Genomic DNA, 14,905 nt, shown 5'->3' with positions numbered 1-14,905 from the left:
CTCAGCATAACATCAATAACCAAAAATTGCTGTATAATGTATCTTGCAGATAGAGTTCTATCAATGGTACAGACAAACAGACAAAATTCGAACTGGTTAATGTATCAAAAAGTCACTGCTCTAAATAAGTGTATGTTTTATTATCATAAGGGGAAATTTTGCAAAAAATTCAACAAAAAAAAACTGTGAATTATTATAGAGTTGAAAGATAGTGTAATTAGATTAATTTATTTATGACCTATAATAATCTTAGCAGAAGATAAAATTGTCACTTTCTTTTTATTGCTAAGGATTAGCGCAGTCGGGAGCCAGTTGAATTGGTGCCTGCTAGGCGATTAAGTGCTGTGGGTTAGAATCCCGCTCTGTATTCTGATTCCACGGTCAGTGTTTGCTAGAGACAGCCCGCTGTTTGCTTTTATTCCCTCAGTCTAACTAACACCAATAACCAAAACTGTTGTGTGTATCTTGCAGATAGAGTTCTATTAATGGTACAGAAAAAATTCGAACAGGTTAATGTATCAAAAATTCACTACTCTATATGAGTGTATGTTAAATTATTGTAAGTGAAAATTGAAAAAAAAAATTGAAAAAAAAAAGTTATTTTTTTAAGTGTTAAAAGATTACATAATCAGATTAATCTGTTTATGACCCAAACTACTTCACACCTGCATGTCAAAAGTTCATATGGATAGCTTTCCTATCATATTATATAACCTGTTATAACACCTGTCAATCATTTTAATCCCCACAATCTACAGATTTTTATCACTTTTATGCCTATTTTCGCAAATTCAATTTTGTATTAAACCACCCATGTCACATATCATTGAAAAGAGAAAATTGAGTAGATCCTGAATATACAAACCATATTGCTAGGAGTTAATTACATTGTTAGAACCCTCAGTCGAAAAAAACTCAATATTTTTAAAACATATTTTAATGGATTATTGTCATATATCATTGAAAAGATAATCAAAAGGGAATTACAAAATTGAAAAAAATAATTCTCTGTGTTTATTAGAAAAGGTCATACAGCCGTCCAAAGTTGTCAAAGATGTTAATTTTTGAATGGCTATTAAACCGGAAGTTAATATTTTTCAACAAATATGAGTACACCTGTGGATAGCTGAGGTCAAGAACATCCTACAGTGAAATTTTCAAGGTCATCGAAGGTCAAGGTCACATGGTGTAGCCTTTCGAATTTTCAAAAAATTCAAACGAATATAAAAAAAATTCAAATTCGAAATTGAAAATTCTGTTCCAACAAACTGTAGACAAGGTTACAAGGTTTTAATAGACATCAAAATCATAAAAATCGGATAAAAAATGGAGGACTAATTAATTTTTTGCTAAAATGGGTCAGTCCGAGGCGAGGGCTTATGCATCCGGTTTTGATTTTTTCTGCTAAGTGCATTCTATTATGACTGGCAGACAATATATATGGTTTTTGCCAACATCTGAAATTTACACCAGGCGTGATTTAAAAAAACCGGAAGTTCTCACGCAAAAACCGGAAGTGATAGAATAATTTTGATTGTATACATTTATTTGTATGGACATTCTGTATATGTCCTGTGTATTTCAGATGAATCGGATAATTAGCGGCTGAGTCAGAAATTTTGAGCTTTTTTGAAAATTTTGGAAAAAAAATGAAATAAAATAAACATAACGAAAACAAAGCGTGACAAATCGTTAGATTTGCCACGCAATAAAACGAAAGTAACTACTCTGCAGTTTGGGCTGAAAAGAATGTTTTCAACGACTTAAAACTAAAAGCAAAATAAAAGCTTTTTGATATCAATGATCAATGACCATTATATGCCATACACTTGCTTCGATGCTAACTTCTTTTGCCACATGATTTCGGTTTTGGGTGAGCGAAGGATATTGAACTAGGACATGCGTTAACACCCACCAAATCGCGTTAGGAGAAAAAGATATTTGCATCACAAGCCGACAAAATGTTTGACCATGGTGCAACGGATATATACGTGATGAAAAGACTCGAGGTAATCTTATTATGGACGCGAATATCGGTAGGCCTATAGATATTTGCTGAAAGTAAAGAAGATATTTTAATGCATTCAAATCATTTTTGGCAGAAAAATATCTTTCGTATGCTAGTCCGTCTATAGAAATACGTAGCCTAGAAAAGTATATTTGAATACAACTAAACGACCTTAAAAACTACATTATTATTGTTCAAACAAACTTTTCTACAATGTCCTACTGTTTTCGAAGTCGTTTTTATTGTCGTTGCCCCTGTCCGTCGATCCGTCCGTCGGTCCGTCCGTCAACATTTCTTGTGAGCACTATTGAGACTACAGTTTTCATATGATTTTGATAAAACTTGGTATGATGCTTTAGATTGATAAGATCTCGGTCAAGTTTGAATTTGACATATTTTCGATGAACGGTTTATGAGATATTGCCCTTGACTTTGTTAAAACGCGTCGAAATTTGTGAAAAATAGTTTGTGAGCAGGATTGAAGCTACAGTTTTCAACCAATTCTGATGGAACTTGGTGTGATCATTGGAATTGGTAAGATCTCGGACAAGTTCTAACTTGACGCATTTTCGATGAACGGTTTTTGAGTTACTGTCCTTGACATTGTAAAAACGCGTCAAAATGTGTTAATGAGCACTATAGAAGCTACAGTTTTCAACCAATTTTGACCAAACTTGAATGATCATTGGAATTGATAAGATCGGACAAGTTCTAACTTGAGGCAATTTTGATCGACGGTTTTGGAGTTATTGCCTTTGACTTTGTAAAAACGCTTCAAAATTTGTGAGCACAATAGAAGCTACAGTTTACAACCGATTTTGAGGAAATTTGGCGTGATCATTGGAATTGATAAGATCTCGGACAAGTTCTAACTTGGCGCATTTTTGATGGACGGGTTTTGAGTTATTGCCCTTGACTTATGAAAAACGCGTCAAAATTTGTTTGTGAGCACAATAGAAGCTACAGTTTTCTACCGATTTTGATGAAACTTGGTGTGATCATTGGAATTGATAAGATCTCGGACAAGTTCTAACTTGAGACATTTTTGATGAACGTTTTTTTGAGTTATAGCACTTGACTTTGTAAACACACATCAAAAGTTGTTTTTTGCCCTTGATTAGAGCTGTGTGATTTATTTGTTTGTTGTATTTGGGTTATTGATATTGATTTAAAAAAAAATTGTGGAATTACTCAGCATAAATAACTGGCATGTATATATGTAATTGAATTCAAACTAATAAAATTTCTTCAATATGAGAACATTCGTACTTTAATCACTAAAAACTGTTTTATCATTTCTGACAGCTGTCAGTGGGCGTATGTTACCTTGCCTCGCAAGCTATCTTTCCTTTTGCTATCTGTGTTTTTTTTTTATATAGAAGTCATGAAGCTATCATTTCAATTCATTATTCAAAATACTTGATGAGAATAGAATTTGGGTGCGTGCCTTGCATGACCAAGAAAGCACAAAACTATGAGACTTAACACTTTTTTTTAAACAAGCCTTTTAACAAAAATGTAATTATTAAGGACATACGTGTTTTGGTTTATTGACAATAGTAACCATGTAGCCGCTTAGTAGACCCAGATGGACAAGCTGTGCATGTGGTTCCTGTCCAATATTGGTTCGAACCGCAACAGTGTTGAGAAGCACGTCGAGGTTTCTCTGCTGCTTTACTCTTCAAGATACTTCGTATAGTTGGAATTTCTCTTTTAGTAGCCGAAGGGGCAAGGTTTACCACGCACATGGTGACACCAGCCTGAAGTTTAAAGTTCGTTGTCGGCTTTGGAGCGACTTGACCCGTTGGTAAGGACGTAGCAGATACCTTCCATTCATTATAAATTGACGGCTGGACTTTACGATCTATGTAGCCATTAGATGTGATACATAGTTTGACCAAGTCATCATCGTTGCACAAAGCATAAGGATTGTTGATCTGTTCATGGTAACAGTTGAAACTATTCTCCGTGTATCGAGCTGTGTACCCAGTGACCGGAAGAAGATACTTAGTTCCGCCGTATCGAAGGTAGTTGGCCACACTGGGTTCGACTTGAAGCTCAACAGTATGTTGTTGTGAGCCGGACATTGGTATAAGGAACAGCTCAAAGCGTTTGATGTACATGGCTTTTTCTCTGTCCTGTGGACCAACCCAACCATTGTCTTTTAACCATTGGAAGCTAGGTATCTTAAATTTGACTGCTTCTTGGGCGTAAAGTGCATCCAGGTTTATATAAGCTTTGTCATTAGAATCTTTGGGTTTCGTTGGGATTTCTCTGTAATCTGTTATTTCATTGTTGATATGACACAGATCAGCAGGCATATAACTGATAACTTGAGCTACGGCGTTATGTGACGGGGTGTCCATAGCTGTTACACATTTGTCAGGAACTTCACCGCCCCTGGTGTAAGTTAATATATCGCAGTATTCAGTAACAACTTCCCATATATTCAATGTTGATACCATAAAGGTATTGACAGCAGTATGTTGTAAGAAAGCTTTGTCGACGCGAGCTCCAGACGTATAAATAAGCTTAAGATCGTTGGCTTTCTGGTAGGCGAGGTAGGCTCGAGCAGTGTCAGACAAAGAGTCCATAAGGTCAAATTGATAATCATAAAACTCTTCGTATAATGTTACTAATTCGGCGATGAGCACTCCAATCTTAACACAGTCACCAGTACTAGCTAGTCCTATTTCTCCCAAAGCGGCTGCGGCAGTTCCCGACGAAAATGCTGCTTCACATAGTTGATCGGAGACAACTTCCCACTGTGTACCATACGACGTTATGTCTGATAACAGAACCTTAGGGTCGTAAGCATTATATTTTCCCAGAAAATCATTTGCAGTTCCTACAGCATCCGTTCCTTCTTTCAGTTTGTCAATCAAGTCTTTGGCTTCAAATAACTGTTCTTCGTTCTCTGCGAACCCATTTCCAAGATTTTGAGCTTTTTCAATTAACTCTGGGAAAGCTTCGTCATGCAGTTGGGCAATAATTGCCGTCGTCACTCCTGCCTGGGCCAATTCATTGATTGCGCCCATGAGATCCAAGACGCTGGAGCCGCCCAGTATCTGGTTTCCAGGGTGAGCAACTTGTGCCACGGCTACACCGACCTCGGCGGTTCTGGAAACCAGCTCAGCGACATTAATTCCCACCGAAAAGTAAAAGACAGTTTGAAACATCTTTTCAACTTCAACAGACAGGGATGTGATTTTCTCTTTGAATACTGTTAGTCGGCCATCAATGTAGGCAATGTCCGCTTCAGCCTTCGTTTTATCGTAGTCCGCTAGAGATGAAAAATAGTTTGACAGTTCACCAAAGTTTTCCTCAAGTTGACTGGAAATGTCATTGAAGAGGGCTTCGGTCATTAGATTGATATAATTTGAGATTCTGTCAAGCTGAAGCTGGCCCAGTAGTGCTGGGTAATCCACAGTAGGGTTAAGATTCTTTGTTGTAGACTGTTCACCATTTTCAAAGGCATTGATGAAAAGGAAAACGCTATTTAACAGAGGATCCAAGTTGCAGAATATGGTATACTCTGTAGGCACTGTTACTTGCTGACATGCGGCATTCTTTGCCCATTGGGGAACAAACGTCATTGGCGGTAAATTGGTGGCAAAAGTCTTCAGTCCCTTAGTGTCGTAGCTGGTTACATAGTCATTAACAGTGCTTTGTGTGGACATTATGACATCGTTGATGTCGTTGTAGCCTAAACTAGTGTAGCGAGCCATTGGTAAATATGATAGCCATATCATTAAATCATATTTAGCCTTTTTAACCGAGGAAAGACCCCAATTGCCACTTGCCGCAGCGTCTACCAGCTGCTTTGTCTGTTTCAAAACGAACTTTACCATACAGTCAAATCTGTACATCATGTTGATTCTACAGGTGTATCCACCATTACAGTCAAATTTCCAGTTATCAAGGATGGAATTACAGCCCATGTTGTTTGTACAGTCGAACGCGTTGGGCCACTCCAAGACACACATAGAGTCGTCTACGGTAATGTAAGGATTGTATTTGTCGTAAAGTGAGTTAAGACCATTGCGATCGTTAGCTACGACTTTATCCTTGAACTCCGTCAAAACAGCTTGAGTTTTACCAAGAACGGAATTAATAAGGTTCAGTTCGTCATATTCGCCAAACCGTCCTCTTACGAAATAATCTTGTATTTCCTTGTCGTAAACGCAAGGAGTGACGTCCGCCAAATCTCCACAATTTCGGATCTTAACAGTATAGTCTTTGGCCAAGCAGAAATATTTGTCGCCTACAGGTTTTCCTGAATGTTCGTTACACTTTCTCTTGACATGATCTTCAACCGCCTCGAAACCGACGTATATCCAGTCGCGTATCCACTTGTCGAAGGATTCTTTTCCATTCATCAGCTGGCTTAGGGATTCCCACATGAGTCGTGAATGGTAGAAGACGTTGTTTTGGTCGGATTCGGGGATGAACTCCAGGACATCATTATTAAAGTAATATTGAATTACATAAGATCTTTGGTTTCGATCGATGCCAAGTCTGGACATTTTATTGACTGTAGATATTGGCACTATCTTTTCTACCATGACGTAAGAACCATCTTGGTACTCCCAGTACGATTCCACCACCGTTTGTTTCTGTGAATCAAGACCGTACTGCATATAGCAGAAGAAATTAGTATCGAAGCAAGTATATGGCCATTTGTCCTTAACGCTGTCCCAATACCAACAAGCATTTTGAAATGTTTTGGCGAGGGCACTGAAATCCACTATGCCCATTGGTCTAGATCCACCTTGACTGACGACTTGGTAATGAGCATAGAGTTCAAACATGTCGGACACGAGTATCCGGTTGAGGTAGGACCACAGGTTGACCAATTCTTTCCGAGCGTCGTGTTCTCTGGATAACCAGGTAGTGTAATTAAGAGTGTTTTTGATAAGCAGGGCGTCGACGTCATCACCTGAAATAGACAGATCCAAGAAACCAGTCTCAAGATTCGGGTCCGCTATGTAAAAAGCCATCATAAGTTCATCATCGGGAACGGGTGTACCAGTTGGAAATGGTGCCAAACACTTGTCTTTGTCTTTGGATTGTGCTGATACCGATACCAGAAGTACAGCAATGTAGAAGAGCTGAGCTATGACCATGATGCCAAGTAATAGTTACCCTTCTATCTTTGTATCTCTAATATCGTCTGAAAATATAATACCATAAATTAGTAATATTCTCCAAGGAATAATCGGGAGCCGCTTGCTCGCTAACCTGAAGTTCCAGGGTTCAATCCCGAGATAATACCTTCGGATTTTTCAACTCGGTTTCCCCTTGTCAGTGATGCAGGTAAGAGGGGCTGACATGGAAAAGGCGCCTAGTCGTTCGGATGGGACAATGAACCGAGGCCCCGTGTGCTACAGGCTGTGCACGTCAAAGATCCCTCGACAGTTGGATATCGAAAGAGAGCAGGCTAATGCCACTGTCCTGGCAAAATTTCCCTCATTGTACCCTACATGGCGTTGCCCGTCTCCATTAGCCCACATGGTGCAGAAAAGTAGGACGTAAAACTCCATTCATTTCATTTTCACGTTAATGACAACAAAAACGCTTTCTCTTTGACTGAAAATTTCGAATGGTGCAAATTGATGATATCAGTGACCCTGATACAGATAAAAAGTTTAGAAAACATCTTTACAATTCCTTCAAAGATACATACTAAGAGTTAAAACTGGTGAAAAAGGTTTGAACTGACCCCACCAAATTCTCTTAGTTAGAAACATGCATTATGTGAATCATCCACTGTTGGACCTAAACAGTACTCATCGTTACCAGGCTATAAAAAGAGTTCAAAAATCACTTACCAACAATGAAGTATCGTTGCTCTGTCCGAGATCGACTGCTTCCATAGGCTTCATTTTCAATAAATTTATACTTCATCGGCAAATTAATAGCCATTTGTGTAATGGATGTAATTCCAATGGATGACGATTAAACTTTCGGTTAATGTACAAATTTGTCTATAATAACAATTTTGGTTTGGATTAATCATCCGTAATGGCCTTGATTGCGATAATCAAACATTCGACATGTCAAAATTAGTCTCAAAATCAGGACAAGGCTGACGGCTTTAACGAATAGAGTTGCCTATTGAATCGCTTCAACGTCCAGGGAGCATCTCTTCCAAGGTGGGTGCATACAAACCATTATTAGGAACTATGATGATGATGATGACAGTGGTGGGTGAGATTGTGGTAAGATATGTTTAAAATAGAATGCCAACAGTCCTTTTACTTTTGGGTAAGAGTCAGTGATGCCGATGTTTGTGGTCGTAATGTAGATTGTTAGGATAGATGATGATGCTGGTGAAAAAAGGATTCGGGGAAGGGAATTGTTTAATAATATTTAAGAGACACGTTCGCCATCCGTTTGACCAATCATACCTTAGTCTTTAAAAGCGACATGTTTTTAGCTAAGCTAATCAGTAATAGTGTTCACAGTGTTCTAATCAAAATGAGAGCCTTCAAATTCATGTGTGTCCAGAAATATCCGCATTTGAAAGTTAAATTGACGACTCGTCTTTTCTTGAAACTCTTGAAAGTGAAATTTCTAGTTTGAGGTAATTTATCTGACTTTTAAACCGAAGAGGACTGATTGCATGGTTGAATAACAATAAATAAAAAAAGAAACAGGGGGCGCAACTCGTGCCTTCAAAACTTGGTCAGTTCATCAACCAGTGAGCTACACGTACTCTTTGTAAATACTTGGCACTCTACAATTACGGAATCGGAGACACTAAGTTATCTTTCTTTCATAACGAATGGCTCTTGGGAGTACGACATTCAGCCACTGTTGATGTCGTTTTTAACTGACGTTACCCTAGTTTCCAAGACCGAGCTTTACAAATTTTGTTTTAGTAGTCACATGTGGCAGAACCTGGTTAGTCAAAACCGAAAAAATCGTCCGAAAAGTGACGTAATAGGTTTTGCCATTTGGAGGATGGAAGTGATGATGTAGACAACTGGCTAACTAGGTTCTATTTTACCTAATCTAATATACAATACTAAATGTAAATCAAAATGCATCTCTAAAACACAACTTGCACCTGGTAGTGTCCACAGGAGTTGGGTAACGTAATTTCTATTGTTAATAAATCTAAAACCATAATATTTATATAATTCTCGCGGAAGAAAAATTCGCTGGCAAAGGGATGCAACTCGTATCTACAAACGTGGTCAATTCAGCCGACGACCATTGAATAAGCTTTATATTTGATAAGGCATTCTGGAGTAAAAAATGAAAAATGATAAATAACCCGGAATTTCAGATTTATATAACGTATCTACTTCCGGGATTTTATATAATATCCCCGGAGCAATGAATGAAAGGGCGAGGATAACCTCACTACTGGATTAAACGACGTGTCAATATGAGATATAAAATCCCACCAGAACAATATGATGACGTCACTAAAGTTTTATAATTATAACGATATTCCTTACTATTATATGCTATGAAATTAGGTACCATACACCAAAACAACAACCTCAGTAAGTATATAGATTTTATTAAATTTATTTAAATATATTATGAAATATAGTTGATAAAATTATAAAAAAATACTTTTTATGGAGTTTTACTCTGAAGTTTCACAAGCGGTTACGGTCGCTTAACAGAGGTCATTAACATAATTATGATTCGCCTGCACTTCAGATCAGAGGGTTCCAGAGTCCACCGCCAATGAAAGGACACAGTGGTTGCTAGGATCTCAGAAAAGGGAGAATTTGACTTTTTGGACAGTGGCTCAACTGCCACAGGGACTGGTTGAACCAAGTCCACCAACAAATTGTACCAAAGTAGGCCTAAGTATCCGGAAGGTTAACTTGCACTTTAAAATGGTTCATAACTTATACCAAGAGAAATATTCTGTCCTTATTACAGAAAATGAGGGTCGCAGAATGCAGGAGAGGATATGTCAAAAAAATATATTTGAGCCACTGGTCTTAGATGAATCAGATACCTCATTTAGGATTTTGCACCGGAGCGGCACCGGTTAACAGAAAGGATCAAAATACCTCCAAACTTTATTATAATGCACACAAAAAATGGAAAAGAAAAAAGAGCAAAAGAGAAAACGAACAGACTTATGCTAAAAAACGAATAATTAAAAATAATAAAAAAAAAAACGAAACAAAACAATCATTTCTAAAGTATTTTAGAGGAATTTTTCGTTGTTTGATATCCAAAACGATATTTGTATTTCTACAGACAATCTAAAATATAGAATTCTAATTTTCATGATTCCGAAATACGAGGTAAAACAGAATTTTTGTCAGAAACATAATTATGTCGTCATATAGTTGTCTAAATCTTAATATCATTATACGACCAATATTTGAATTATCTGGTAGCCTGAATTCATTTTACTTAATATTTCGACAATTATGCTCGCCATCACGTGAAGAGTGTCTCCCCTAGATTTTAAAATTAAATGAAGCCTATGGGCGCAGATCACAGGGGGGACAGGGGGACACCCACAGAAAAACAGATGGGACATGATATCCTGTGAAACCTTACCGAACTATCTTAATTTAAGACAATCCGGGCACAGATTTCATTTTTTTTTAAACAAATATTGTATGTCATACAATATTTATTGAACAAAATTGAAATCTGTGCCCGAATTGCCTTTTTTTGGTTGTGTAAAAAAAAGTTCTAAACTCTACTTTCGGGCTGCGATTTCAATTTTTGAAATATGTAAAATATAATCATACGAATGACATTCGGGCAGTGATTTCGATCCTTAAATAATATGAATTATGAAATATTATCATAGGAGAATACAATCGGGCTATCAATTTAAAAGAAATACAGTTATAGTATAGGATATTCGTGCAAAGATATGATTTCATTTTTAAATTCCAAAAAAAAAAAAAAAAAATCGGGCCGTTGAAAAAAATTTTTTTAATGCCTTGCCCGAAAAACTAGTCTCGGGGCTGCGAGGGAGCCGAATTGAGAAAGCGATCTGCGCCCCTGATGTAGCCCATGAGGTTAGTGAGGATAGTTCAAGCAAAGCATTGATTATATTCAAGAATTCTTCAAGATAAAACGAACAGTCCAATTAGTTCGGAATTAAAAAAATATATCATGCAAAATAAAACTTGTAAATTTCCGTCAGCAGCATTATGTGGTGTACCATTCCCCGGAGCTCTTAGCCATTTTAATCTCCCTTGCCAATTGGCACGTGACACACAAATTACAACAGGCCACAGCACAGATATCTTTACAAACCGAGCCCTGAAAAACATTCGTTTAATACTCATGAAAACATTATATTAGCGATTTAAAGCCTCTGAAACCCTCCCAAGATGTGCGGACTCCTTGAAAGAGGTGCCAAGTTGACAAACCTTATTATCCATAAACAATATTAGCTTGGTAAGCTCTCTGAAGGGATGTCGTTTTGACGAACCTAAGTTCTGAATTAAAGATGGGTTTCCTTATTTTTTTATGTCAAATTAAGCAAAAGATTTGATTGGTGTTTCTAATGCATTACCATGTATTCTTAATCATATTATTATGTTCTTATTGCATATAATTAAGAGTTTTAACCAATCAGAAATATCAATGTATGTACAGTCTGGATAAACAAAAAAAGAATTTTTGACCTTTCTTGATCGGTCACTCATTGGAATTCTGCTGGTAATTCTCTTCTAATTTAGCTAATTATGAATTAATTATGGACATGTGAGACAAACTGGTATTTTTCCATGTCATAAGAACACTTCTACTCTCTATTCATATAAGTATTAGCATTTTCATTTTCATAAATAAAAATAAGGGAATCCATCTTTAAGATTATTAGATATTTGGAGTCTATGAAAGGGGTTCAGTCTTTTTCCCTGGCAGTTCCTTGCGTGAAAACTTACACTGATTCCGAGTTTACCACGAATATAGGACCTCAACGGCACCATCCAACCTTGGCAACAACATGCCAAACAGCACGTCTCTTCAGCCTGTGTGGCCAGGTAGCAACCATAGCACGGTCCACAGAAAAATACGGCCAAACCTGAAACATGTTATTAAAAATATTTAGATTTTATGATATACTCGAGTCACGTCATACTGAGTAATACGCATCACACCATGCTGAATAATACGTCACGCCATACTGAATAATACGTCACGCCATACTGAATAATACGTCACGCAATACTGTGTAAAAGTCCTCACGCTATAATAACACTGGGTTATACGCATCACACCATAATGTGTAAGACCCGTGGGGCCATATTGTGTAATACGCATCATACCATAATGCATCGCGCCATATTGAAAAATTTCGTCACACTGCGAAGCGCCACTCTTCCATCCTCTTGGTCATGCAATACTGATGAAAGCGTTTTCCTCAATCTCTGAAAAGCTATAACGATGCACCATATTGGCTACGCATCACACCTTATTTCAGGCAATAAGACTGTATCTATGTTATACTTACATACGCCCATGTCATCACAGCAAGCAAGCTTATCCGTCCTCCATTCTCTACGTGGTTTAACTTGAACTCCAGGCTGGTTGATGATAACAGTATGATGAGCTGTCTGTTGCTGCGGTGGTTGGTTGTATTGTGGTTGATAGTTAGGATCCGTCTGAAATGAATATTTGTAAATAAATATAATGATACCACTCTTCATTATGATATACTTCCTCGTGGGTAGCTTTTATTAGCTGCTACCAATATTTTGCAAATATGTTATTTTGGATTTCGGGTTTAGTTTCGCAGTGCGAATCGTTAGTACTTGGTTTATTTATTAAGTTAATTTTGAATTTCCGTTTATATCAATGGAGTAAACCGTGACTTATTAATTTTTTGAAGATAGTCTGATTTTCAAAATATATCCTAATATTTTTGTCATATATCAAAGTTGGAAAACGAAAAAGAGCAGGCTATTGACGCTGTCCTGGCAAAATTTTCCTCATTACACCCTGCATGGCGTTGCCTGTCTTCATTAGCCCACATGGTGCAGAAAAGTAGAGCGTAAAACTCCATTCATTTCATTTTCATTTACCCTGTAAATTGGCGCACAATGCCCTTTAAATCTTCGTATATATTCACCTCGAATATCAAGTGACATATTTCAATATATAGATATTAATTTAACCTTCAATTTAACCTAACATGTACGTAAGACCTTTTTGAAAATATTTGAGGTTTTAGATAACTGCATAACTACGATGGTTCATGTAGGCATGTTTAGGTCTATAATCAATAAGCGGCCTTATACTGTACATGAACATCCCAATGTAGACCCTAAAAAAAGAAGTCAGTTTTACCGATGACGTCATAACATTGTAATATAGGCAAATTCCGACTTTTGGATTCCAGGAAATACAGAAATTCTAAGAAAATCATAATTGTTTATTATATATAATATATCTTTATTTTTTATAATAATTAATTTTGCAATATATATTTTTTTTTATTTTTTATAATAATTAATTTTGCAATATATTTTTATTTTTTATAATAATTAATTTTGCAATATATATTTTTTTTTATTTTTTATAATAATTAATTTTGCAATATATTTTTTTTTATTTTTTATAATAATTAATTTGGCAATAAATATATATATATTTTTTTTTTATGATTTTGCAATATATTTTTATTTTTTATAATAATTAATTTGGCAATAAATATATATATATTTTTTTTTTATGATAATTAATTTTATATTTTTAATTTTTTTAAATTTTTTATTTTTTACAATAATTAATTTTGCAATATATTTTTTTTTATTTTTTACAAAGTATGGCGTTATGTGAGTTGTCTTAGATGGTGTAGATTGGAAGGGCGTGGAAAATGATAAAAATTGTATAAAAGAACATAGCTCGTTTTCATTTCATAAGCAAAAATTTAGATCAAACCAGGTAAAACGTACCGTTTATAATTATTTCATTACATTAACCCAATTTAGGAGCAAATAAATAGAACGCAGCTGGTATTCATTTCATACTAATTTAGGAGCAAATAAATAGAACGCAGCTCGTTTTCATTTCATACCAATTTAGGAGCAAATAAATAGAACGCAGCTGGTTTTCATTTCATACTAATTTAGGAGCAAATAAATAGAACGCAGCTCTATTTCATTTCATAACAATTTAGGAGCAAATAAATAGAACGCAGCTGGTTTTCATTTCATACTAATTTAGGAGCAAATAAATAGAACGCAGCTCTATTTCATTTCATACTAATTTAGGAGCAAATAAATAGAACGCAGCTCGTTTTCATTTCATACCAATTTGGGAGCAAATAAATAGAACGCAGCTCGTTTTCATTTCATACCAATTTGGGAGCAAATAAATAGAACGGAGCTCGTTTTCATTTCATACCAATTTGGGAGCAAATAAATAGAACGGAGCTCGTTTTCATTTCATACCACTTTAGGAGCAAATAAATAGAACGTAGTTGGTTTTCATTTCATACCAATTTAGGAGCAAATAAATAGAACGCAGCTCGTTTTCATTTCATACCAATTTAGGAGCAAATAAATAGAACGTAGTTGGTTTTCATTTCATACTAATTTAGGAGCAAATAAATAGAACGGAGTTGGTTTTCATTTCATGCCAATTTAGGAGCAAATAAATAGAACGGAGCTCGTTTTCATTTCATACCAATTTAGGAGCAAATAAATAGAACGCAGCTCGTTTTCATTCCATACCAATTTGGGAGCAAATAAATAGAACGCAGCTCGTTTTCATTTCATACTTATTTAGGAGCAAATAAATAGAACGCAGCTCGTTTTCATTCCATACCAATTTAGGAGCAAATAAATAGAACGGAGCTCGTTTTCATTTCATACTAATTTAGGAGAAAATAAATAGAACGTAGTTGGTTTTCATTTCATACCAATTTAGGAGCAAATAAATAGA

At 36.0% G+C, this 14,905-nt stretch overlaps 2 protein-coding genes across 2 annotated transcripts; both read right to left on the bottom strand.

The window, feature by feature from the left end:
* Window positions 1–3,484: 3,484 nt before the first annotated feature.
* LOTGIDRAFT_236232 (hypothetical protein) lies at window positions 3,485–7,933 on the bottom strand (the record flags this gene model as incomplete). The annotated part of the gene is made up of 2 exons (XM_009066534.1): window positions 3,485–6,947; window positions 7,840–7,933. 2 exons carry the CDS (start codon window positions 7,931–7,933, stop codon window positions 3,556–3,558), a joined length of 3,486 nt encoding a protein of 1,161 aa, XP_009064782.1. The 3' UTR covers window positions 3,485–3,555.
* A 3,249-nt stretch (window positions 7,934–11,182) lies between these two features.
* On the bottom strand, window positions 11,183–12,519 carry LOTGIDRAFT_79081 (hypothetical protein; the record flags this gene model as incomplete). The annotated part of the gene is made up of 3 exons (XM_009066466.1): window positions 11,183–11,272; window positions 11,902–12,041; window positions 12,471–12,519. Coding segments are annotated over 3 exons (279 nt in total), but the record flags the coding sequence as incomplete, so codon positions are not given.
* Between the last annotated feature and the right edge of the window lie 2,386 nt (window positions 12,520–14,905).

Source organism: Lottia gigantea (assembly GCF_000327385.1).
Source record: "Lottia gigantea unplaced genomic scaffold LOTGIsca_77, whole genome shotgun sequence".
In the NCBI taxonomy this organism is placed as follows: domain Eukaryota; kingdom Metazoa; phylum Mollusca; class Gastropoda; family Lottiidae; genus Lottia; species Lottia gigantea.
The sequence above is the reverse complement of the archived record's forward strand: the minus strand, read 5'-3'. Positions and strand labels throughout refer to the sequence as shown.